Genomic DNA, 26,694 nt, shown 5'->3' on the forward strand with positions numbered 1-26,694 from the left:
CTTAAGAAAACCTCTTACTTTGCAGGAAATATATTTAGCATGGCCTCATTTATATAAAAAGAAAATGTATATGTGTATATTTATATTTGTGTGTACTTCTATAGTCACAGGAAAAATTCAGAAGGATACCAGAGAAACCAATAATAGTGGTCACTTCTAGAAATAAGGAGTATTAAGCTATGTGTGTATTTTAAATTAGCTTATGCCCTTTCAGTTGGTGCCAGCTCTGGGCCACCTTGGGCACGAACTCGGTGGATGGTCCCACGGTCCCCAGAGGACTCTCCAGGCCGCAGGCGTCCTAGCATGCCCAGGATCTTAGGATCACTGGTAAGTGGAATGCAACATCTGTTCCAAACCAATTGTGACAGGCCTGGAACAGCAGAAGCAAGGAAACAGGAGCCCTGCCTGAGGAGTGGCTCAGGTTCCTTCTGGTTGGTGCTGGTATACCTTGGTTTTGAACATAGCAGACAGCCCCATTGTCCCCAGAGAAGACATCACTTCCAGGCACTGTAACATGCCCAGGATCTTAGGGTTCCAGGATTCAGGATACCAGGATACCAGGAGCTTGATCATACCAGGATCTCAGGGTCTCAGAGGAAGCATGACTGCCAAGAAGTCTGACACACCAAAAATCTCAGGTTCACAGGATCCTGGAATCACAGGATCACAGAGAAAGCTGGACTCTAAGGAGTCCTGAACTAACCGGGATTACAGGAAGGAGAGGCTCCAATCAGATCTATTTCGAGCAGCAAGCAATGGCAGGAGGCAAGCATAAGAACAGAAGCAACAGAAACCAAGGTTACTTGGCATCATCAGAACCAAATTCTCCCACCATAGCAAGTTCTGGATACACCGTCACATCAGAAAAGCAAGATATGAATCTAAAGTCACTTCTCATGATGATGATAGAGGACTTTAAGAAGGAAGTAAATAACTCCCTTAAAGAAATACAGGCGAACACATCCAATCAGGTGAAAGAATTGAACAAAACCATCCAGGATCTAAAAATGGAAGTAGAAACAATAAAGAAATCACAAAGGGAGATGACTCTGAAAATAGAAAACCTAGAAAAGAAGTCATGAGCCAATGATGCAAGCATAACCAACAGAATACAAGAGATAGAAGAGGGAATCTCAGGTGCAGAAGATACCATAGAAAACATTGATACAACAATCAAAGAAAATGTGAAATGCAAAAAGATCCTAACACAAAATGTCCAGGAAATCCAGGACACAATGAGAAGACCAAATCTAAGGATAATAGGTATAGATGAGAAGATTTTCAACTTAAAGGGCCAGTAAATATATTCAACAAAATTGTAGAAGAAAACTTCCCTAACCTAAAGAAAGAGATGAGCATGAACATACAAGAAGCCTACAGAACTCCAAATAGTTTGGACCAGAAAAGGAATTCCTCCTGTCACATAATAATCAAAACACCAAATGCACAAAACAAAAAAAGAATATTAAAAGCAGTAAGAGAAAAAGGTCAAGTAACATATAAGGCAGACCTATCAGAATTACACGAGACTTCTCACCAGAGACTATGAAAGCCAGAAGATCCTGGGAAGATGTCATACAGACCCTAAGAGAACACAAATGCCAGCCAAGGCTATTATACCTAGCAAAACTCTCAATTACTATAGATGGAGAAGCTAAGGTATTCCATGTCAAAACCAAATTTATACAATATCTTTCCACAAATCCAGACCTTCAAAGGATAATAAAGGGAAAACTTTAACACAATGAGGGAAACTAAGCTCAAGAAAAAGCAAGAAAGTAATCTTTCAACCTAAAGTAGACAGCCACAAGAACAGAATTCCAACTCTAACAACAAAAATAACAGGAAGCAACAATGACTTTTCCTTAATACCTCTTAATATCAATAGACTCAATTCCCCAATAAAAATATATAGACTAACAGACTGGTTATGTAAACAGGACTCAACTTTTTGTTGCATACAGGAAACCTACCTCAGGGACAAAGACAGACACTACCTTAGAGTAAAAGGCTGGAAAACAATTTTCCAATCAAATGGTCCCAAGAAACAAGCTGGAGTAGCCATTCTAATATCAAATAAAATCGACATTCAACCTAAAGGTTTCAAAAAAGATAAGGAGGGGCACTTCTTACTCATCAAAGTTAAAATTTACCAAGATGAATTCTCAATTCTGAACATCTATGCTCCAAATGCAAGGGCATCCACATTCATTAAAGAAACTTTGCTAAAACTCAAAGCACATTACACCTCACACAATAATAGTGGGAGACTTTAACATCCACTATCATCAATGGACAGATCCTGGAAACAGAAACTAAACAGAGATTTAGTGAAACTAACAGAAATTATGAAACAAATGGATTTAACAGATATCTATAGAACATTTCATCCTAAAACAAAAAAATATGTACCTTTTCAGCACCTCATGGTACCTTTTCTAAAACTGACCATATAATTTGTCATCAAACAGGCCTCAGCAGAAACAGAAATATTGAAATAATCCCATGCATCCTATAAGATCACCACGGACTAAGACTGATCTTCAATAACAACATAAATAATACCCAACATTCACGTGGAAGCTGAACAACACTCTACTCAATGGTAACTTGGTCAAGGAAGAAATAAAGAAAGAAATTAAAGACTTTTTAGAGCTTAATGAAAATGAAGCCACAACATACCCAAACTTTTGGGACACAATGAAAGCAGTCCTAAGAGGAAAACTCATAGTTCTGAATGCCTCCAAAAAGAAGCTGGAGCGAGCATACACTAGCAGCTTGATAGCACACCTAAAAGCTCTAGAAGAAAAGAAAGCAAATTTACCCAAGAGGAGTAGGTGGCAGGAAATAATCAAACTCAGGGCTGAAATCAACCAAGTGGAAACAAAAAGAACTATACAAAGAATCAACCAAACCAGGAGCTGGTTCTTTAAGAAAAATCAACAAGATAGATAAACCTCTAGCCAAACTAACTAGAGGGCACAGGGACAGTATCCTAATTAACAAAATCAGAAATGGAAAAGGAGATATAAGCCAGGCATGATGGCACACGCCTTTAATCCCAGCACTTGGGAGGCAGAGGCAGGTGGATTTCTGAGTTCGAAGCCAGCCTGGTCTACAAAGTGAGTTCCAGGACAGCCAGGGCTATACAGAGAAACTCTGTCTCAAAAAAAAAAAAAAAAAGAAAGAAAAAACGGAGATATAACAACAGAATCTGAGGAAATCCAAAGCATCACCAGATCTTACTACATAAGGCTATTCTCAACAAAACTGGAAAACCTGGATGAAATGGACAATTTCCTAAACAGATACCAGGTTCCGAGGTTAAATCAGGATTAGATTAATGATCTAAACAGTCCCATATCCCCCAAAGAATTAGAAACAGTCATTAATAGTCTCCCAACCAAAAAAAGCCCAGGACCACATGGGTTTACTGCAGAATTCTATCAGAACATCAAAGAAGATCTAATTCCAATACTCTTCAAACCCTTCCACAAAATGGAAACAGAAGGTACTCTACCAAATTCGTTCTATGAAGCCACAATTACTCTGATATCTAAACCACACACAGACCCAACAAAGAAAGAGAATTTCAAACCAATTTCCCTTATGATTATAGATGCAAAAATACTCAATAAAATTCTTGCAAACTGAATCCAAGAACACATCAAAATGATCATCCATCATGATCAAGTAGACTTCATCTCAGGGATGCAGGGATGGTTCAATATACGGAAATCCATCAATGTAATCCACTATATAAACAAACTCAAAGACAAAAACCACATTATCATCTCATTAGATGCTGAGAAAGCATTCGACAAAGTCCAACACCCCTTCATGATAAAAGTCTTGGAAAGATCAGGAATTCAAGGCCCATACCTAAACATAATAAAAGCAATATACAGCAAACCAGTAGCCAACATCAAACTAAATGGTGAGAAACTGTAAATAATCCCACTAAAATCAGGGACTAGACAAGGCTGCCCACTCTTTCCCTACCTATTCAATATAGTACTTGAAGTCCTAGCCAGAGCAAATAGACAACAAAAGGAGATCAAAGGAATACAAATTGGAAAGGAAGAACTCAAAATATCACTATTCACAGATGATATGATAGTATATATAAATGACACCAAAAATTCCACCATAGAAATCCTAAACCTGATAAGCAACTTCAGTGAAGTGGCTGGATATAAAATTAACTCAAACAAATCAGTGGCTTTTTCTACACAAAGAATAAACAGGCTGAGAAAGAAATTAGGGAAACAACACCCTTCACAATAGTCACAAATAATATAAAATACCTTAGTGTGACTCTAACTAAGGAAGTGAAAGATCTGTATGATAGGAATTTCAAGTCTCTGAAGAAAGAAATCAATGAAGATCTCTGAAGATGGAAAGATTTCCCATGCTCATGGATTGGCAGGATCAATATAGTCAAAATGGCTATCTTGCTGAAAGCAATCTACAGATTCAATACAATCCCCATCAAAATTCCAACTCAATTCTTCACAGAGTTAGAAAGGGCAATTGGCAAATTCATCTGGAATAACAAAAATCCTAGGATAGAAAAAACTATTCTCAACAATAAAAGAACCTCTGGTGGAATCACCATGCCTGACCTCAAGCTGTACTACAGAGCAAATGTGATTAAAAAAAAAAAAACCTGCATGGTACTGGTACAGTGACAGACAGGTAGATCAATGGAACAGAATTGAAGATCCACAAATGAACCCACACACCTACGGTCACTTGATCTTTGACAAGGGAGCTAAAACCATCCAGTGGAAAAAAGACAGCATTTTCAACAAATGGTGCTGGCTCAACTGGCGGTTAACATGTAGAAGAATGCGAATTGATCCATTCCCATCTCCTTGTACTAAGGTCAAATCTAAGTGGATCAAGGAACTCCACATAAAACCAGAGACACTGAAACTTATAGAGGAGAACATGGGGAAAAGCCTTGAAGATATGGGCACAGGGGGAAAATTCCTGAACAGAACAGCAATGGCTTGTACTGTAAGATCAAGAATTGACAAATGAGACCTCATAAAATTGCAAAGCTTTTGTAAGGCAAAGGACACTGTCAATAAGACCAAAAGGCCACCAACAGATTGGGAAAATATCTTTACCAATCCTAAATCTGATAGGGAATTAATATCCAATATATATAAAGAAATTGAGAAGTCGGACTCCAGAAAACTAAACAACCCTAGGGTACAGAGCTAAACAAAGAATTCTCAACTGAAGAATACTGAATGGCTGAGAAGCATCTAAAAATGTTCAACATCCTTAATTATCAGGGAAATGCAAATCAAAACAACCCCGAGATTCAACCTCACACCAGTCAGAATGGCTAAGATAAAAAAACTCAAGTGACAGCAGATGCTGGCAAGGATGTGGAGAAAGAGGAACACTCCTCCATTGTTGGTGGGATTGCAAGCTTGTACAACTACTCTGGAAATCAGTTTGGCGGTTCCTCAGAAAATTGGACATAGTACTACTGGAGGATCCAGCAATACCTCTCCTGGGCATAGGCCCAGAATTTGCTCTACCATGTAATAAGAACACATGCTCCACTATGTTCATAGCAGCCTCATTTATAATAGCCAGAAGCTGGAAAGAACCCAGATGTCCCTCAACAGAGGAATGGATACAGAAAATTTAGTACATTTACATAATGGAGTACTACGCAGCTATTAAAAACAATAAATTTATGAAATTCTTAGACAAATGGATGATCTGGAGGATATCATCTTGAGTGAGGTAAACCAATCACAAAAGGACATACATGATATGCACTCACTGATAAGTGGATATTAGCCCAGAAGCTCAGAATCCTTTTTAGAAAGGGGAACAAAATACCGTGGAAGGAATTTCAGAGACAAAGTTTGGTACAGAACCTGAAGGAACGACCATTCAGAGACTGCCCCACTTGGGGATCCATCCCATAAACAATCACCAAACCCAGACACTAGGCAGATGCCAACAAGAGCCCAACAGGAGCCTGATATAGCTGTCTCTTGTGAGGCTCTGCCAGTGCCTGGCAAATACAGAAGTGGATGCTCACAGTCATCCATTGGATGGAGCACAAGGTTCCCAATGAATGAGCTAGAGAAAATGCCCAGGGAGCTGAAGGGGTCTGAAGTCCCATAGGAGGAACATTTATATGAAATAACCAGTACCCCCCAGAGCTCCTTGGAACTATACCACCAATCAAGGAAAACACATGGTAAAACCTGTGACTCTAGCTCTAAATGTAGCAGAGGATGGCCTTGTTGGTCATCAATGGGAGGAGCGGCCCTTGGTCCTGTGAAGGTTTTATGCCCCAGTATAAGGGGAAGCCAGGACCAGGAACGGGAGTGGGTGGGTTGGGGAGCAGGAGGAGAAGGGGGAGGGAATAGGGGATTTTCGGAGGGGAAACTAGGAAAATGGATAACATTTGATATGTAAATAAAGAAAATATCTAATAAAAAATGAAAAAATTATCTTACTAAAATTTAGATAATTTTTCCCAGAGTATTGTTAACAACAATAACAAAAATTAAGTTTAAAAGAATCCATAAGAATTAAGAGTACTGATAAGTTAAAAGTAAAAGTTTTAGTTTTGTTATCTTTGTCAGTGATTAGGACAATTTGTACATATTAACTGTACCCTCTATGTAACAGGTACTATAAGTCATATGACAATGAATCCGTATTTATATCCCTGTCTCCAGGTCTCCCTGTACTCCTAAGCGCATAGGTCCAACTCTGCTTGGTGTCTTCACTGCACAGTGAATTCTGGATTTCTTTCCCCAAACCTCCTCTGCCCACAGCCTTCCCGTCTGCAAAGGGCAGCTTCACTATCAGTCCACAGCCCTATGCCACCTCTATTTCCCTAACTCTTACACCTTGATTGCAACCTTGAACAAGTATCTGGGACAGTAATGCGAGGAGCACCCTCTGTGCCTTGCCTTGTTCTGAGTGGGTCGTGTCTCGCCAGAGGAAGAGACATGTCTTTGCTAACTCACACGGCACATTTCTGTGTTCTCAGGAACCATCAGAGGTCACCACATTTCTGTCCACAAAGATGCTGTGTGAACAGTAGCAGCCCTCCACGCCACTCACAAGACACCATTACCATTTCTTCTGTGTCTCAGAGACAGATATCTAAGTTCGCCCACTGCACATTCTTCCCATACTGTTTTGCCAGAACTCCAGCAAAAGTGTCCCCTCCTTCTCTGTCCCTTGGTGATCTGTCATGGACACCATTAACAGGTGAAACCTTTCTACAGTCAAACTGCTTGCTGCAAACTCAGCTCAAAGCTTCTTCTCTTGATAGCAGCAAAATCCAAAACCTGCCAAAACCAATCCAGGGCTCAGCTCTGGCCTTCCCCTGTATGCAGTCCTAACACATTTAGGCTCTGGGGTGGCCACATTGCCTTCTATGGTTGAGTGCATGAATTTTCTCCTCAGGCCATTGCAACTGCACTTTCTGTTCCTTGTCTGGAAAGTGCTTCATCCAGACAGCCCTGTGACTGTCCTAGTAACTCTATGCAGACATCACCTTACCAGGGAAGCGTCCCAGCACATAGGTAAAAGGATCATCCATTCTTCAGCCCTCTTAATTCATTGTCTTCAAAGCACTTATTGCCATGAAATACCAATCATGCATTTGTTGATTTGTTTTTGATATTAGCAACCATTCATTTCATTCATCCTGCCAATCACTTCCACATCTCGTTTATGACCTATAAATACCTTTTATTTTATTTTATTTTATTTTATTTTATTTTATTTTGGACAGGATCTTGCTATGCAACCTAGGCTGGCTTCAAACTCTTAGTCTTCCCGCCCTAGCTTCTTGTGTGTGGAACTGCATATACAAGTCACCGCATCTACTGTAAACTTTTGTTTTCAGAGGTTAAAAAGTCCTTAGGTCATTAGAGTCAGGCTCTGAACTCAGAATCCACAGTCTGACAGGCACACACTTTCTCTCGGTAATTCTACTTGATTGACTGGAAGGCTAAACATTTTTTGTGTTTGCCTATAACGGAATAGGGCTGAATAACAAATGCTGAATAAAGACCTAAATTCCTTCTGCAGAAAGCTCTGTGGAAATGTGAAATGTCTTGAACTTAGCTATGGAGGAAGAAGGGACACTCTGGGGACATCATCCTAGGCCACTGGACCTTTACTATACACTACTGCATCTTTAGGGACAGGAAAACAATTCCTGTGAGTTAAGAGGACTGCACAGGACAGGACGTTTGTATTATACCCTAAATTCTGAAGCAATCACTAGCTGCTGCTTGCTGTGAGCTCACCCCAGTGTGTAGTTTAGATGCTCCTGTCATCTTGTCTTCCTGATGAGGACCCAGAGGAGCAGAGTAACCTAGTTATGCTGTGGGTATGTGGCTTTGGGTGGAAGAACTAGGTTTCAGGTAAAGCAGGCTGACCCAGAAGCCCTCTGGAGAGAGAATATGGACATGCAATATGGCAGGAAGGTGCATGTCTTGGCCTCATATCATGGGGAATCCCAAATTATCAACAAAGAAGAGAAAATAGTCAAATGTTTTCCATATATCCTGTACCAAGTGTAGCCATTACCAACACAGGCCAACTCAGAAGCATCTAATGTGAAGCTAAGAACTGAGTCACAGGTATGTGGTCTCCCTTTCCCCAATCTGCTTGAACCTGCTTGCTCAAGGGTGGAGCTTCCTGCCACGCCTACTGCTGGACCCTGCCTTTGCTGCTTGGAGGAGACACACACGTGTTTGTCCTGCTACTGGACCCTGAGTTACTTGGCGGGAAATCGGGTTCCCTCCTCCTTCCTTTATAACTGAGTGTCTGGAAATAGTAAAATTGAGCTTTGATCAGAATCTTGTCTTAGCTTCATTCCCTTCTCTCGCCGCCTAGCCCCTCTTCTCTTCCAGGTTTCCAAAATGCCTTTCCAGGCTAGAACCCAGGCTGTGATCTGCTGGCCGGACACAACATTTGGCGCCCAACGTGGGGCTGAGAAACGGCAAAGGATTTTTGGAAGAGACACTGCTGGTTTGGAGCTCCATGGAATAATTAAAGGATAAAGGAAATTCATACCGGAGAAGGTATGGGCTAAGCTGAGACAGCGTTAAGCCCGAGCGCTGGTTCACTTAGGTTCAGCAGTGAAGCTTAAGAGGAGCTAGGCACAGGCGGTAGGCCGTGGCTCGAAAAAGCTACATTGTTAGGTGTGAGAAAGGAAAGGGTTTATTAAAAGGAAATTAATACAGGCGGATTGCCACAGTTATAAAAACTGCATCATGAGGGAGGAAATTGTCCCAAATAGCAGGAGTACTCTGCCCCCATTTTGTGTCTTGTTTAATGTCTGGTGCACCAATCTGTTCTCGTATTCATGTATGTTCGTGTCCAGTCTGTATGAATGAATGTTCTATGTTTTATGTTGGATAATAAAGATGGTATAAAAAACTTTATCTGCAAAGCCAATAGCTGCCACGTGTTTCAGCCAAGAACCAGACACGTGGCAGGAGGGACCCTGATGGAAAAAAATGTTTGTTTTAAGAAAAAGCAGCGAGTGCACAGCCTCTTAGTTTCGAATCTGATAAATGGTTCATGATTAATGTGTTTGACAATGGTAAAGTGCTTTTTTATTCTTTGATTGTAGCTACAAAAAATTAATATTTTCTGATTGGTCTAAAATTAACTGCATCATTTGTTTTTTTTTTTTTTTATTGAAAATGTGTTCTGCATGTTTTCACATTCAGCTCACAAGTTGTTGGTTAAGATTAATAATTGTTACATTGCTACAGATGGTTAATGTTAAATTTGATAACTCAAGTTTAGAGTCCTTCCGACACGTAGCCTAAGGCAGCCCTAGAGGCTAGGTCTCTAAAGATATTTCTAGTTTAGATAATGATTAATGTGGTTCCTATCCTAAATAGTAAAATTTAAGATAAGATTTAAAGCAATGCCTCTTTATTAAAGCATTAAAGCTTGCTTTAATAGGTATTCATTGGTATTAATTGACATCCAAACTTCGTAATATGATAGTAATGCTTCTAATATTGATTTTAAAGGTGATAAATTGTTTTAAACTTAGGTTTTGCTTTCCCAAAGTTGTAGGTATTATCCTAACCTTGCACAAAAAACTTAAAAATTATGGTTAAAACTGCCATTGTTCCATTGACTGCAGCTTGCAGTTTGATTGCAAATTTAAAATTGATGCTCAGATTAAAAAGTATTTTACCTTTGAGTCAATACAGGGCTCTGGGCAGCCCCAGAGCAGCTTGTGAACTTTCTTTTGTATTGCAAACAATGCCTGAAAAGGTTTTTCCCTGTGTTCAAAAAAATTTCTTTTTAACAATGTTACAGATCTATTCAGATGTTTAAAATAATGCTTAAATTCAAAGATCTTTGCTTCTAGTAAACTGGTAATCACTAGAAAATTTTGCCTCTAGGTATGGCTAATATAGCTTTACATTATGTAAGAAAAATGTTTATTGTTTCTGCTTCTTTACAAGAAGCCAAAAGTTTTAATCTTTCAGTATATATTGTTTCCTAAGTGGAAAGTATTTTATTAACTAATGCTTCTCAAGGGAAGTTTACCTTAAATCCTTGCTCTCACCCAAAAGATTTAGAGACAGTATCCTTTTATTATTTAGTGTTTTAGTTTACTACAAAAGGTTTTACAAAAAATAAAGAAAGCTTTTATAATTGTTGTTAATTGGTAATTAAAAATTAGTTGTGCCCAAGACAATTCTTTGGCCAGAAAAAACATTATTGTAAAGTCATTTTTCTCATCCTCCCAGCCAATCGTTGGCCCACGTGGGCCCAACTAGCTGCTGTGGAGCAAAGTCTTAAGACACACAGTTGCCCCTGTTCCCAGCACAAATAATCTGGTTGTGTGCTGTAGATGGTGTTTTAAAATGCTAAACAATCATAGTCAATGCTATATCTCTGAGCTCATAATTACTTAAAATTGTTCGTCCCTCAGATACTATTAATTCTCAAATTTACAATTGCTTATACATATTTCTAGTTAATAAATAAATAAATTATGCACGTGTAACTCTTAATAACTTTTCAAGCTTTCTAGTTACAACCGTTCCTTAAGAAAAATGATTGAAAGTGCAATTAGTCACTGCCCCTTTACAGCCAAATATTTAAAATGTTTTGTCCAAAAAGTTATTAATTCAAAAGGTTAGATATTGTAAAATTTTAAACTTTAACCTCTTAAAAGATAAAAGAGAGAAATTGTATCCCCATATATACTATTTAGTGCATTTCCATGCACACTATTTAAAACATACCTTTATTTTCAAAATTTGAGATTAAAATGTCAAATTTAATAAATGCTTTTTAGTATTTTAAAAGGATTTACTTATTGGCTTATAGATTGATCCTAAAACAGCTACCTTATTAAGAAAGGGAAAAACAGGTTCTCTCCACAGAACGCTACAGAAGCATATTAGTAATTCGTGTGCCGAGCTGACAGGTAAGTTAACTCAGTGTCCTGATTAAAAGGACTAGAAGATTAAATTCATGTTTTAGATCCATCCTTGCTTGTCATTTTTCCCGTTTAGACTAGCTTCTAGCCTTTTAACTTTATGACAATAGTACATCAGAGACTGTATATTCAGACTTAGTAAAATTAGTCATTTAATAGAGTCATAATGATTTTTCACTTTTCTTCAGTGTGACCAGCCATTCTAACTCAATCTTAGACTGGTCTAATATTCAGTCCAATTATTAGAGATTCCTATATTCTAAATTACCTAGCAAAGTTAATTCAGAGCATATCCCCCAAGGTCACCAAAGGCTCATCTTGCCTTCACCTTATTTGTCCTAAACTCTTTGCAAACTGATATTAAAGGTCAGTCTGCAGCGGATCGCCACTGACATCCAGTTACTTCTAATTCTTATTGATTAATAAATTGAAAAGACCCCCTAACTACGAATAAAAGGATCCGGTTCTAATCTGGGGAAGGGGCTCGGTTTGTGTTTTTTCAAAAGATAAAGATAGAGCTCGGTGGCTGCCAGAGAGATTAATTAGTCAGATGAACACACATTCCAAATCTTATAAGTATCACCTTGAGGACTAAAATTCCTCTCTTGCTTAAAATTCAGCTAAAAACTGAAGCTCCCAAAAAAGCTGTTTTCCTGCTACTCTCTGAGCCGGCTCCCCCACAGGAGGCCGGAGACTAGCCTTAACCTTAAAATTTGCAACTGAATAAAGTACCTTGACTTCTCCAAAAAGAAAATTTGCATTGCTACTCTCTCATTGTCTAGATCTCTTTCTTTTTTAAGTAGGTCAATCTACATTCTCCCGCAGGACCTGCAGGTGTGCCTTCTCCGCCCCTAAGAGCAAACAGGTGGTACTGCTAATCTCCCTTCCAAGGACATTCCAGCACGTGGCTTTCAGTCTGAGATAGGATTTAGATTTACCAAGAAAACTAGGGAAGTAGAAATTTCATATATTTACAGAGATTAGTTCTTATTTTCATAGAGATGGGCTTAGTCCCTTAGCTGGCCTCTGGCTTTTCACCCTTGCTGTTACTGCAAGGTGTCCTTAGTTCCTCAGGCTTGGGAATAACAGGGATGAGGAGAAAAGACTTCCAGCTCCTATTTTAACCACAATTAGTGGTGTTAATAATGACATAATTCTTGTCTAGGCCTTGCTAAATCTGAGGTTGACAAGTCTCCTATAGAGACCACGCAGGACTCAGACCTGCGCTACTGATTCGTGATCAGACGAATACAGTATGGGTACCGCTTGGCGCAGGAGATTACTGTGGAGGGAAGGTCCAGCTTGACCGTTTCTGAGTTCCCTGTGCGACATACCTGATTTGAAAGAGGTTGGTATCTGATTCCAGCTAAAAACCAAAAATACCTAAGGCTCTGCCTCCCCTCCCCAAAAGATACCAAGAGCCACAGATGTGGGTTGTTATAATGCCCATGGGAGGAATCGGGTCAATGTCCACCCAAGTCAAGGTTAAAGGCCCACTCATCTACGGATGAGAAAATCATTTGATCACCGCAATTAAGCGTTGCCTATTTAAACTTAATTAATAGGGGGGAGAGAGGTTAGAGACCTTACTGTCGAAAGGGCAAGCCCTTCACTGCCTCCCACCCAAATAAAAAAGCCAACTGGCCTTGTACTAAAGAGCTGGTCTTACCCCTTCTCCCTGTTTCCCCGCCTGTCATCCAAAATTGCGGAGGATTATCAACTCTGTTATTCTAAATTTGTTGAGTCAAACTTAGCCAGGGTTCCAACGCCCTACTTAAAATGCAACCAGGTAGTTACCTATTCAGCACTAATTAGCATTATAAAGTCAGAGCCTATTCTGTTAGTGGTTTACTAGGATAATAAGGACAGTCTTAGCCAGATACAGTTTACCATTAGAAAAGTTAGGGAATCCCACGGAAACAGGTTTTTTCTTTAGCCCTAAGAACTCAGGCAGAACTATTGAACATAGATAATTTTTCTGCCTCAGGCCAGCCTTTTCTTTTTTTTCTTTTTTTGTTAACTAATGGGAGGATATGTGGTCTCCCTTTCCCCCATCTGCTTGAACCTGCTTGCTCAAGGGTGGAGCTTCCTGCTCATTCGTCCTGCCACGCCTACTGCTGGACCCTGCCTTTGCTGCTTGGAGGAGGCACACACGTGTTTGTCCTGCTACTGGACCCTGAGTTACTTGGCGGGAAATCGGGTTCCCTCCCCCTTCCTTTATAACTGAGTGTCTGGAAATAGTAAAATTGAGCTTTGATCAGAATCTTGTCTTAGCTTCATTCCCTTCTCTCGCCGCTTAGCCTCTCTTCTCTTCCAGGTTTCCAAAATGCCTTTCCAGGCTAGAACCCAGGCTGTGATCTGCTGGCCGGACACAACACAGGTACATCCACACAGGAATCAGACTGTTAGAATTTATTCCCTATGTGAATCCGGTGCTCTTTTGAGAACTGACTTTCCAAACCTTGGCCTCCCACCTTCCACTGTTCTGGTAAATGGTAGTTACTGGATCAGTGGACTGAGAACTCATGACTCCATGCTGAAGGGAAACACGCCCAGCAGAGAGCAGCAGGGTCCAGATACTTTTGTCAAATGCTGACCCCTGCCATTCTGACAAGAATAGTAAACATTTTCATTTCTGTTAACTTAAGTTAGCCTAGGAGAACTCACAATGCATGTAAACAAAGAACAATGGCCAGCACAGTTAGGTTTAGACACAAAAGGGTCAGGAGCAACACCAGGCAGGAAGCAGGACATATTTCTAGAAGGACAGCTGTAATGAAGGCACCATTTGCTGTTTTCAGGTTAAAGTGGCTTAGTATAAAATACAATAGATGCACCCAGCTAGTTAGTGCAGCTTTTCAAATCCAGCTCGGATGGCCTTATACACAAGGAACGTGAAAATACTCAGAATGCTTCAAAAGCCAGATTCACCTGCAGGAAGAATTTTCCTGCCTCCTCATTTGCTTGCAGCTCCTTTTTTTCCCCTTACATTTTTTTTTCAATACAGTATATTTTGAGCATATTTTTCCACTACCCTAACTCCTCCCAGCCTTTCTCACCTCTCTACCCACCCAACTTCATTTTCTTATTTTGTCTCAAAAACAAAAATAAAAAATGAAAATAAAAACAAAAATCCAGTAAGATTTTTTTAAAAGAAAAAAAAAAAAACCAAAAAAACAAAAATCACTGAACAAAACCCACCAATGATGACAATCCCTGGCATTCATTTTGTTTTGGATAGTACCCAGGGAGACTCCAGTGGAGAGAATGATTTTCTTTTTCCCTTTGCCAGCAGGTAAGCATTGAAAATAGCTTCCTAGGTAGGGGTAAATTTCATTATGCTGAGATGTCATTGGAGCATTAAACTTTAAAGTTATTTAAATTATTAATTTAAATTATTTCAAGAAATATCTCATTAGGCAACTTAAATTTATTAATCACGATTAATTCGCTTAAGCCTTTTAAGATGGAAACTATGGGCAAACAAGGAGAAGGAATTTGGGAGCCTAACACATTTCAGGGACACCAGAGGTCCATCTGGAAATCACAACAGCTGGAGCCTCCCATTTACATAACCTCATTTCTTAATTTAATTTTTTCAAGTGGATGAAATGAATATGAAATTCTATGAGCTGATAACCCTGGAGACTCAAATCATTCAGGCAGGAAACAGTAGCTCAAGGCAGGTCAGGTCTCTCTACGGGTCAAGGTTTAGGGGCATCTGGTTCGATTTCCCTGCTAGAATGCTTCCACCCAAGAACAACACGCTCCAGCAAACCCTGCAGAGGGTGATGAGCCCATTTATGTGTGTCTTGAAGAAAATAACTTTAAGTGTTAGCATCTAGACTAGTGCTTCAAATCTTTAACACAGTTCCTCATGCTGTGGTAACCCCCAACCATAAAATTATTTCATTGCTACTTTATAACTGTAATTTTTCTACTGTTATGGTTCCTAATGTAAATATATGATATGCAGAAATACCTGATGTGGGACCCCCCAAAGAGGTGAAGACCCACAGGTTGAGAACTGCTGATGTAGAGAGAAGAGTGAAATAATTCTAGAACAGGTCAGTTGAGATCGTTCTGGGCAAAGTCACTCAACTCTGGCTTTGGCTTCGGTTCTTTTGTAAGTTTGTGATCTTTGAGGCAATTCACGTCACCCTCCTTCATCTCCTCAAATCTCCACAAGTGCTTTCTATTTTTCTCAGAGTAAAAGTCAGAGTTCTTACCAGGGACCAGGAGGTCCCATGAGATGTTGGGGCAGCTGTTCTCCCTGCTCCTTGTGCCCCAACTTGCCCTTGCCACTCTGTTCCCTCTATGGTAGCTACATTGCTGTTCAGTGGACACCTCAAGTCTTCACTTTCTTAAGGGTTTTACCCTTGTGCCCAGAACCTTCCTCTGTCAGATTGCAATGTGAATCGCTCTCAGGCCAGATGTGCAAGGGTAACACTCTGTGCTCTGTAAAAGAGCATTCTACCTGTACCTCAACATTCCATCTCATGGATTCTGTTTTCTTTTCTCTTGTAGCACTTATTGCCGTCTGTCATGCTGTTGCTTGTCTAAGATCTCTCAAGCATGGGGACCTCTCCAAGGACAGAGGCTGTGTTCCTTCTCTGTAATATCTCCTCCTGGCAGGGTGCTTGGCATGGTTCACAGCCAGAGTGTGTGTCACACGGAGGAGAAGACTCATGTGAACACAATGGGGGTGAAGCTGGCTGTTGGCACACTCTAGCCATCAGGCACTCTTCTGATTACTTTACCTGGATTAGCTCAAGCTGTTCCCACGATGGCCCCTGAAGACGTACTGATGCTCCTTTCTTCTGATGATGGGGAAACTGAGACACAAGGCCTTAGGTGCCTGGACAACAATACACAGCTAACAAATAAACCGACCAACTCAAAGGGGTCTTTAAGCTTTAACTAACTGGCTCCCTGTAATTTGCAGTAATGATGAGTTGATCATGTGAATAGTGTACTCTGTCTTCTCAGGCCCCTGCTGGCTGCAGCACTACCAAAGCTCAGTCTTTGCCATGACACTACCACCCTTTTCTATGTGAATGGAGATCCAAAGAGCTCAGGAGTGTAACTGGCATGCTAAGCACAAAGCAAGTAATTTTTGAGAGAAAAAAAAGATGATAGAATTTTTGGACACCTAGAAACTCTCTTCTATGCCACACAATCAGCCCCATGTCCAAAGGGGCAATACCCCTGCGTGGACCCACCAAGGGCAGCTCGGGTTAGCTACCTCGGTGGATACCAAGCTCTGAGGAATCTTTGCTCAGGCACAGCTGACAGCTGCACAGGGATTCTAAAGAGCAGACTTCTCTGCTCCTCCAGCCAACTGCTATGAAGCTTTGTCCACAGGAACACCCACTGTCCACTCTCCTTCTCCACTTAAGTCTACCTCCTTAAACTAAGATGGATGGCTCATTTCACAGCATTCAAAATGTATGTGTGCCTGTGCACTTGTTTATGTGTATAGTGGATGTGCTCTTGGTGGGTGTCTTAGAGGTCCTGAGTGGGCTTCTGTAGGTGTTCTTCTGTATGTGTGGAGACAGGCAGTGGAGGGTGGGCTCCTCTGGTCCTGGACACTCCCTTCTGTAACGGCCTTGTCTCCTCTCACCTTGCATGAATGCCTACCTGTGTCTATTAATGAAACATTCCTCTCTAAAGGCTCACCAGAACACTGAAGAAGTGTTTGGGCATCATATAGGTAAACCTTACCAGTTCAATGTAGACCTGGCCACTTCCCATCCTCCTTGAATCCTGTTCCATTGTATTTACTAAATAAAGATACATCTAATTACCACCTCCACCTCTACCACCAGACCATGACTGAGTGTTCAACTTTCAGCAGCTTGGTGGGCAGGAGAGCTGGCTGTGGCTGGGTATGACTGCCAGGCAGCAGGGGTCTTTCAAACAGCTGCTGATCCCTGAGGGTGAACCAGATACCATTTGAAGCAGGGCTATGGGAGTGATAACTCCCCCAGCCCATTGAAGAGTTTGAGTGTCAAAGCTCTCCCCTTTGATTACTGGGAGGTGAAGTGGAGGCTTTGCTAATAAGGACAATAATGGCTCCTCCAGCTCTCTCAGTGTGAGAACTGGAGCCAGAGCCCTCCTCTGAGGCCCAGTGGCAAATCCAGGAAGAATGACAGAACTGCTATTCTAAACTTGCACCTTCTATTCTCACAGAGTTTTATTTAAAACTCACACATGTTTTAGCTGTGACATTTGAAAATGTGATATTTGATTATTCTTAGGTCTAATGTTTATGTGTTATTCTATAATCATATCTCTCTAGCTGAGATGTTTCCTTTATATAAAAAATGATTAGAGCTTAAGGTGATCAGATCATATATTACATCTTATGTGGTAACAACTTTATGAAGGCTTCATATTTTTATTTGCTTCCATTCTACAGATGAGGACACTGAGGACAGGGTAGGTAACTGTATCTAAGGTCACCAGCTGGGAAGGCAGACGTAGAAGGTGACATAGTCTCTCTCGAAAGCCCATGCTTTCAACCCTCTGCTGCTATCATTAACATTGACCATTGCCTTTTGGGGGCTACATCTTAAGAGCAGGGTAAGTTTTTGGAACTTGTTCTTTATGAGAAAAACAGAGGAACCTTTCCACAGCTGTTCACTTACTGCTAAGTGGAGTGGACTCTTGAGAGCACCGCCATCTGATTCTTCAAAACCAGTGTTGGTTCTTTCCAAAAGCTGTGGCGACAAAAAATGAAAAGCAAGAGTCACTAAGGAACTGTGGTTTCTGGACACTAATGCAGGCATAAATGAGAGAGGAGGCTTCAAACGTTAAGACATTATACAGAGAATCAGCAAACCAAGGTCAGAGATTAAGAGTCACCCACCTCAAACCGACAGGCAAGCCAAGCATTTATGTTTCCACATCAACTTGGCATGTACTAGCTACTTTAAAAAAAAAAAAAGTTTGTACTTGAAAAGATGCTCAGCTTTGCTGGTCCAGAAAAGTAATGTACATTACATCCACTGCACTGAGAGAATTCATTATAATGGAAAATAATAGCAAGTGTTTATTCCATTATCAAACACACATGTACTAGAAATAACGTCGGAAAGACTGGTGGGTCTCCTTATTGAAATGACATGGATTAGAAAAAGAAATAAAACACAGAGACAAACATAAAACACAGAAGCATCTGCAGTGACATCATGAAAACAAAACAGGGTGGTGGATTATGAGGTGGAGGGTTAAGCCACGGTGACAGAAGGCCTCGCCAAGGTGACGTGTAGAGTCTGCGGGCTCTAGAGAGACCATACTGTAACAAGAGAGCACTGGGAGAAGAGCCAATGAAATGTATGGAGTGGACGATATGTTGAATGAGGGGACTGGAGGAACAAGTGTCGCCTGGCGGTTCAGGAGAGTTAGAGGCTAACGGCCGGCTTGTGGACGACTGCGGGAAGGACACATGGGTAAGAGCCTCTTTTACTACTTGTGCATACTTTTCATCCTAGCAACAAATCCCCAATTCATACTTAGATGAGTGAACCATGAGGTACATGTACAGAAATGTGTCCATGTCACAAACATTTAATGAGTGATTACTTCATGCCTAGATGTTGTGCAATGGACTGAAGTTCCAATAGTAAAAGTCAACTTTCTCATGGAGGAAGACACACAATAAGAGTTACAGAGTTCATTATATAGCACACGGTGCTATGAAAACACACTGCAGAGATGGGGTCTAAAGGGCTTGAGGGGGATCATACTGCAACTACAGTGCCCAGGGAAGGCCTCAGCAGACACAACACAGACAGACAGACAGACAGACAGACAGATCGAGATGCCATGATCTGAGAATATATGAAGAGAAACAAAGGGTAGGCTCGCCCCTTCTGATCCTCTTTCTCTTGCCTTCAAATTCTTTTTCACATATGGGGTACATACAAAGGGCATAGCAGTCCAATATCCAGAGCCTGGATGGCTGTGTAGTGATGTCCACACCAGACTTCTGGTGGGTGGGCATGGACTGCCCTATGTGGCATAGGTTAGACAACTCAAAATGACATTTTCTAGATAACACCTTGTCTAGAGCAAGGGCTCAAGACAAGAAATAAGTTCTGGCAATGAAATGCACTAATTGAACTTTGGAAGACAGAAATTGATAGACTAAGCTCCTGTCATTCTGAAGGGGAGCATAGTTGTGGAGTTGTGTTTGCTTGTCTTTCAGCTTCTCATGCAAAGGCCACAGAACAGTGAGAGTAGAGAAGAAAGAGATGATACCAGGAATCCATGATGAGGGCAGGGTGGATCCAGCCAGAAATCTGGATGGCTCTAGAGGCAGAAGTGTCCCTGCATATCAGCAAAGGTGTGTGTCTTTGAGTCAGACACTGTAGTGGTTGCCTTCGGATTCGCTCTCTCCAGTATTATGGGAATGAGGTAGCCACTTGCCAGTACAATACATCAGTTCAGGCTTGTTCCTAGAGGTCCAGCCTAGACTCACTTTCCTAAACATTCTAATAGTCTTGTAACACCCATTAAATAAAAGTCTATCTTTTATTCTTCAGATAGGTATCATGTTTTCATGTCTTGCAAATGAAGCCTACACAAATTTTTATAGAAGTTTTCTATTTTAACTCTTCAGGGGGCAGGGGACAGTGTCTCACTGTATAGTCCTGTCTAGCCTGGAACTCACAGATCTACCTGCTTCTGTCTCTCAGGTGCTGCAATTACATACTGTGTGTGCTATCATACCTAGCAACTGAGGTTTTCTTATTAAGAGTGATAAAGGCAGAGTTTCAGTATTCAAACCCTGAAAGTCAAAATTTCCTAAAAAGAATATCACCCACTTCCGTTCTTGAAATTCCTTAAACTTGTCAAGTGAAACACACATTCCAAAGCCACAAGTGCAAACAACACTCATTTCACTTTAAAACAACAACACCCCACCCAAATGAACACAATGTATTCAGGAAACATCAGACATGCACAATCCAATAGAATTAGAGAACTTCCTCTTTCTGTTTCCCAACCTCTTGTCCTCACAGTGAGTATATGTTGTTACCATGTCACAGTTTTGTCAATTTGACACAAACTTAGATGTGCATAGAAAGAAGGAACCTCACATGGGAAATTGCCTCCATCAGATTGGCTTGTGGACCCCATTTGTGAGGAAATTTTAAGGGTTGCTAATGAGGGCCCAGCCCACTGTGGACAGTACTTTCCCTAGGCAGATGGGTCTGGGTTATGTAAGAAGAATAGCTGAGAAAGCCAGGGAAGCAAGACAGCAAGCAGAGTGCCTTCATGGTCTCTGCTTCCTTCAGTTCCTGCCTTCAAGTTCCTGCTTTGAGTTTCATCAATGATAGACTGTAAAGTGTAAGGTGAAACAAACCCTTTCCTCCTCCAAATTGGCTTTGGTCAGTGTTTTATCACAGAGGAAGCAACCAGACCATATTGTAATCAGTAAAATGACTAAAACAATTCTATTTTAAAACAAGTTCTTAAATTTCCATGTAACCAAAAGAATGATGTCCTCAGATCTTCAGTTGGGTACAGAACACCTTTCCAGAGTCAACATGTATAGGACAGAATGTTATCATTAAGAGACATTGGTAGATTAACTAACAAGTGTAGAGATTAACAGCTCAAAACACACCATTTTAAACTTACAGATACTACACTGGAAGTAACTACATTGGAAATATGATATATTTTGTGTTTGTTCTTCATTGATATGAGAATAGAATCTAGACTTTACACTCAGGATATACTAAAATAATGAAAACAAATTTAATTTTAACTTCAAAGGCACTGATTTAAAACCCCATCTCTCTTATACAGCTGAAATAAAAGGAGTCTTTGCTGCCTGATGGGGCCAGTAAACATCTGTTCTTTGTTTTGCAACATTATCACCTACAAGACTTCCTGGAATTGACAGTGTGTACCAGCTCCAAATCCTGTCCTAGAATGAACCCGTAACCAAAGGAACACGGAACTATTTCCCCCACTTTTACAAACACGATGAACAGGGGCAGGAAAACATGTCTCGAATACACAGATTAGGTATGTCCCTGTGATGTTTATTCTGGAATAAGATTTTCCCACACACATAGTTTGATCATTCTACCGGCACGTGAGGCCTTATTTCACTCAGTCAGCAAATACTGGTGGGAGGAGGCACCAGAACTCAGTCTGTGCAGTGAGCAGCTGTGGTTGCTGACCTGATAGAACTTGGAGGCTCTCAGAAAACCCAGAACTGTTAGCAGGTAAACCAGGAGGGAGTGAGGTGGCACGGGACCTGTACAGAGACCATTTAGGAGCCCAATAAGTACCTAATATAAAACCTATTATAAAAGTCAGAGAGAATAAAACCCAGCCTAAGGTCTGAACAGTAGGAGCAATCCAGATTGAGAAAGAAAGAATGTTCAAGCAGCAGAAAGCAGACATGAGAATAGGGAGCATGCCATGCAGGTGAAAGACAGGCAATAACCTCAAGTGTCAGGTCACTCCTTCTATCTCGGCTGAGACAGAGTCTATCTGTTGCTTGTGCTGCATGTGCCTGGCTGGCTTGTGAGCTGATGGTGATCCTCCTGTCTCCACTCCCATCTTGCTACGGAGATTGCAGATGTGCTCTGCTGGGTCTGACTTTTACACAGGTTCTGGGGATTCAAATTCAGGTTGACATGTTTGTGAACTATCTTCTCAGCTTCTAGGTCATTTTCAGAGTATTTGAGGACATTATTTTTAAATGTAGATTTAGAATAAGGACACTATTCAGTCAATAAAATGATGTAGGTAGGGAAGAACCATAATTATGATCACATTCTAGGCTTTTTTGATTAAAAAAAAAAGCCATTCTGGGTACAATGTGAACAATAACTGTAGTGATGCTGGGGGGAGGGGGGAGAGATTCAACCCTAGAAATGGGGAGCCAGTTATATTCCCACTCTGGAATTTCTAAATCATAACTTAAGTTGGAAAGAACCAATATTCTCAAATTAAGGTTTTTCCTTAATTTGAGAATATTGGTTCTTTCAATATTCAACAGAAACAAAAGGAAGCAGAAGTCTCATTTGTTCCTTTGTGAGCAGAATCCATTCAATAATTATTTGTTGAGGATTGTGCTAGGCTCTGAGATCACAGCTCTGATCAAAGACTCTACCCATACAGCACTAAGGATCTAGAAAGTAGAATATACGTGCTTCATTGGTTGAACGTCAGAGAGCATGGGATGATTACAATCAGGGATGACATCCAGCTTACCAGCGTTGGTGATAGAAGAGCTGGTAACAGAAGAAAGAACAAGCAAGGTCATAGAAGAGACCTGTGCAGTGAACTAGGGTTTGAATAATAGTGAGGCTATTCAGTGGGATATGTTTAATTGAATGCAGTGTTTCTCACCCCTCCTAATGCTGCGACCCTTTAATACAGCCCCTCATGTTGTGGTGACGCTCACTAGAAAATTACTTTTGTTGCTACTTCATAGCTGTAATTTTGCTACTGTTATGAACTGTAATGTGGATATCTGTGTTCTCTAGTGGTCTTAGGAAACCCCTATGAGACATCCAAACCCAAAGGGGTCATGACCACTGGTTTCATGGCCGGCTGAATATAAAAGTATGCAGCTCAGAATAGAGATCTTGTTTAAAGTGTCCTTGTATATGAGGTTGTTTGAGAAGAATGTGCAGTGAGAAAAGGCAGAGGGATTTGGGCTGTATCACATATCATATATCAACCACAGGGAATAGGGCAGAGATTCCATGCATCTCTGACACTATATGTTGCATTAACCCCTCCCTGGAGGCATATGTGGGCCAGATAGAATCAGAGTACTCATACCACAATTCATGATATGGCTTGTAGCTTGCAATAGGTTTGGAAAATAACGTTGCCCTACGGAGATCAGCCTCAGACTACTTTGTCAAAACCAGAAACGGAATGGCTCCTAAGCGAGGCAACCCAATCACAAAAGAACACACATGATATGTACTTATTGATAAGTGGATATTAGCCCAGAACCTCAGAATAGCCAAGACACAATTTGCAAACATATGAAACTCAAAAAGAAGACAAAAGTGTGGACACTTTGATCCTTCTTAGAAGGGGGAACAAAATACCCATGGAAGGAGTTACAGAGACAAAGTTAGGAGCAGAGACTGAAGGAATGACCATCCAGAGACTGCCCCAACTGGGGATCCATCCCATAAACCACCACCAAACCCAGACACTATTGTGGATAGTTGTGGAGCTTGTTGACAGGAGCCTGATATAGCTGTCTCCTGAGAGGCTCTGCCAGTGCCTGGCAAATACACACGTGGATGCTCACAGCCATCCATTGGATGGAGCACAGGGTCCCCAATGAAAGAGCTACAGAAAGCACCCAAGGAGCTTAAGGGGTTTGCGGCCCCATAGGAGGAACAACAATATGAACTAACCAGTACCCCAGAGCTCCCTGGGACTAAACCACCAATCAAAGAAAACACATGGAGGGACTCGTGGCTCTAGCTGCATATGTAGCAGAGGATGGCCTAGTAGGTCATCAATGGGAGGAGAGGCCCTTGGTCCTGTGAAGGTTCTATGCCCCAGTATAGGGGAATGCTAGGGCCAAAAAGTGGGAGTCGGTAGGTTAGGGAGCAGGAGTGGGGGAGTGGATAGGGGGATTTTCAGAAGGGGAACTAGGAAAGAGGATAACATTTGAAATGTAAATAAAGAAAATATCTAGTAAAAAAAATAGAACACACACACACACACACACACACACACACACACACACGAATGAATACAATGGAATGGCTCTTCCACAGACTAGTTTAGGTAAAACATGCCAAAAACACATGCCAAAGAGCAGTTTGCAGGATGTAGTGAGTACAGAGATCTTGGAGTTACAAATCAGGGGATATGACTACATATCTGACAGAAAGACTATCAGTTTAACTTTCCCTTAAGTATACTTCCAATTAACATGCTTATCCAAATTCACACAGTCCATGCATTCATAATGAACTATACCCAGACCTAATGTCATCAATCCAATATGTACATACCCAACGTGATGCCAAAGACTTTTATGGACTCGATAAAATGTGTTCCCATCCTGAGGATTGCCTTAATAAAACCATCTTGTAGACTATTTCGTGTATCTCTTGCTACCTTTAAAATTCTGAAGTTCATTCTCTTCTCAACTGAGCAATCAACTATAAAGTCTCTACATAAAAAAATAACCCAGCTTAGTCCTTTTTTTTTTTTTTTTTTTTTTTGCTTTGTCCAACCAGCATCAGTTTGCCAAGACTCTTTTTTTTGGGTACAGAAACCCAGAAGATTTAGTATTACAGCCACTCCCAAGTCCCACAGACAGGTACAGATGAGGCGATGAGTAGAAAGGAGACAGAATAAGCAAATTCACTTTCCAACCATCTTGATCATAGGTTGGCTCATAGGACTATGTGGAAGCTGGTTCGGCGGCTAGATTTTGCTGTTGCAGTTGTTGGGGGATAGCTTCCTGTTTCCCAGGCTGGTTCTGAGCCCATGGGCTCAAGCCTTGACTGCTGGGACTGCAGAGTGACTCCACCCCTGACCTTCAGCATCTTGTTCAGCCAGGGAAGACAGATGGCTGTATTTAAGCTTACACAATTTTCAGCACATTTTTTTTTTAACCTAGAGGCATTTCCCCAGGACTAGGAGGCTCACTCAAAGAGCAGCTTAATGTCTTAGAAGACAGCAGATGGAACAAGCAGAGTTTGAACCCTCTTTTACAAAGTGCATTTGTGATAAAATAAAGGATAAATATGAACTTCAGTGGTAGGCTGGAGGGTTGCTAGGCCAGTGCAGCAACCATCTCATTGAACTCTGTGAGGAACGCATAAATATTGCACTTGATCTGGAAACCCAAGCTTTATAAATAGTATAAGCTCTCTCTATTTGAAAACATGGCAGTGAAAAATTTAGGGATCCCAAGGGCCTCAGGCTGAGTAAACTAGTTCTTAAATGTTCTGTTTAAGAAAACAGAATGAGTGTGGTTCAGACTGTGAAAACAGGAAAGTCTGGCTAATGGATCTGAGAACGAACCCTGCTCTGCCTGTTTCTGGTTAGACTCTGACACCATACTTAGTGTCCATGAATAGGAGGGCAGGGGGGAGTTAGAGAACATTCAGACATGCCCACAGGGACTAAGACAAGAGGAGTTTTGGAGATGGAGTCCTTGATATTTTAGCAGTAAGAACCTGCTCAGACTATGAAGGGCTCGGCACAGGAAAAGAATCCTGGGAAGTTGGCACCTCTGCCAAAAGTCCTATTTCATATTCCACTTGTTTATGCCTAAGAATGAAATGCTTCTTGGGCAACCCCAAGAACATACCTTAGCTTCTCAGCTTGTGTGTGTGTGTGTGTGTGTGTGTGTGTGTGAGAGAGAGAGAGAGAGAGAGAGAGAGAGAGAGAGAGAGAGAGAGAGAGAGAAGCAATGAATAGATCCACCTATTAAAGAGACTGAGCCAGCTGGTCTCAAACCACCCCATTGTGCCAATACCACCTTTCCTTCAAAATTCCTTTGAAATGCAAAGACTGGTCACCAAAGCTATAGCTAGCTTTCTTAACAGTGACCAATATCCCACTTTTTATGGGCCCTGCAAAAGGAAAATAACACCTCAAATCGGCAGAAACAGTTTTAAGAGAGCCTTGTTCACATTCGCAAGAGGTGATGTGGATAGTTTTTGGTCATTTAATGGATGATGTATGTTTGTCATCATTTAAGGAGCGTGGTTACAAGTTGCTATAATCTTGATCAGGGAAGAAGCAAAATGAAGGAGGTTAGACTCAGGGATTTCTTTCTCTCTTTTTTCTTTCCTCTATCCTTCTTTCTCTCCTATTTAGTGTTAAGGGGAACAAGGGGAGAAGGGATGAAAAGGAAACAGAGGGTATAGTGTATAATATAGGAGTAATAGGAATAAAGGGTAGATTATTTAATCTACTCTTGAACTATAGAGCTAATACTAGCCAAAAATCTCACATTGGTCTATATCTTTGTATATTGTTACAAAATTAAGGTTATATTTGGTTACAACATACTATGTATCAACTCATTTTAGGTATTGTACCTATATAATTCTGAAAAATGCAATGTGAAGTTCTAGTCATTTGAAAGCTGCTACTACAAACTGTTTAGGATACTTAAGAAACACAAGTTAATTGTCAATCCATCAAACTTATGGTCATGTTAGATAATGGTCTAG

General features: G+C 40.9%; 1 protein-coding gene across 4 annotated transcripts in view; it reads right to left on the minus strand.

The window, feature by feature from the left end:
- The window catches only part of Ankrd44 (ankyrin repeat domain 44), a 301,804-nt gene that overhangs the window by 24,101 nt on the left and 251,009 nt on the right, over window positions 1-26,694 (minus strand). For all 4 annotated transcript variants that reach the window (XM_021160936.3, XM_029478049.2, XM_029478052.2 and 1 more), the window contains exon 17: window positions 18,139-18,210. In XM_021160936.3, the coding sequence (XP_021016595.1) occupies window positions 18,139-18,210 (72 nt within the window). The remainder of the gene's footprint in view (window positions 1-18,138; window positions 18,211-26,694) is intronic.

The sequence above is a fragment of the Mus caroli genome, unplaced genomic scaffold (genome assembly GCF_978045245.1).
Source record: "Mus caroli unplaced genomic scaffold, Mus_caroli_1 scaffold_1, whole genome shotgun sequence".
Taxonomy (NCBI): Eukaryota; Metazoa; Chordata; class Mammalia; order Rodentia; family Muridae; genus Mus; species Mus caroli.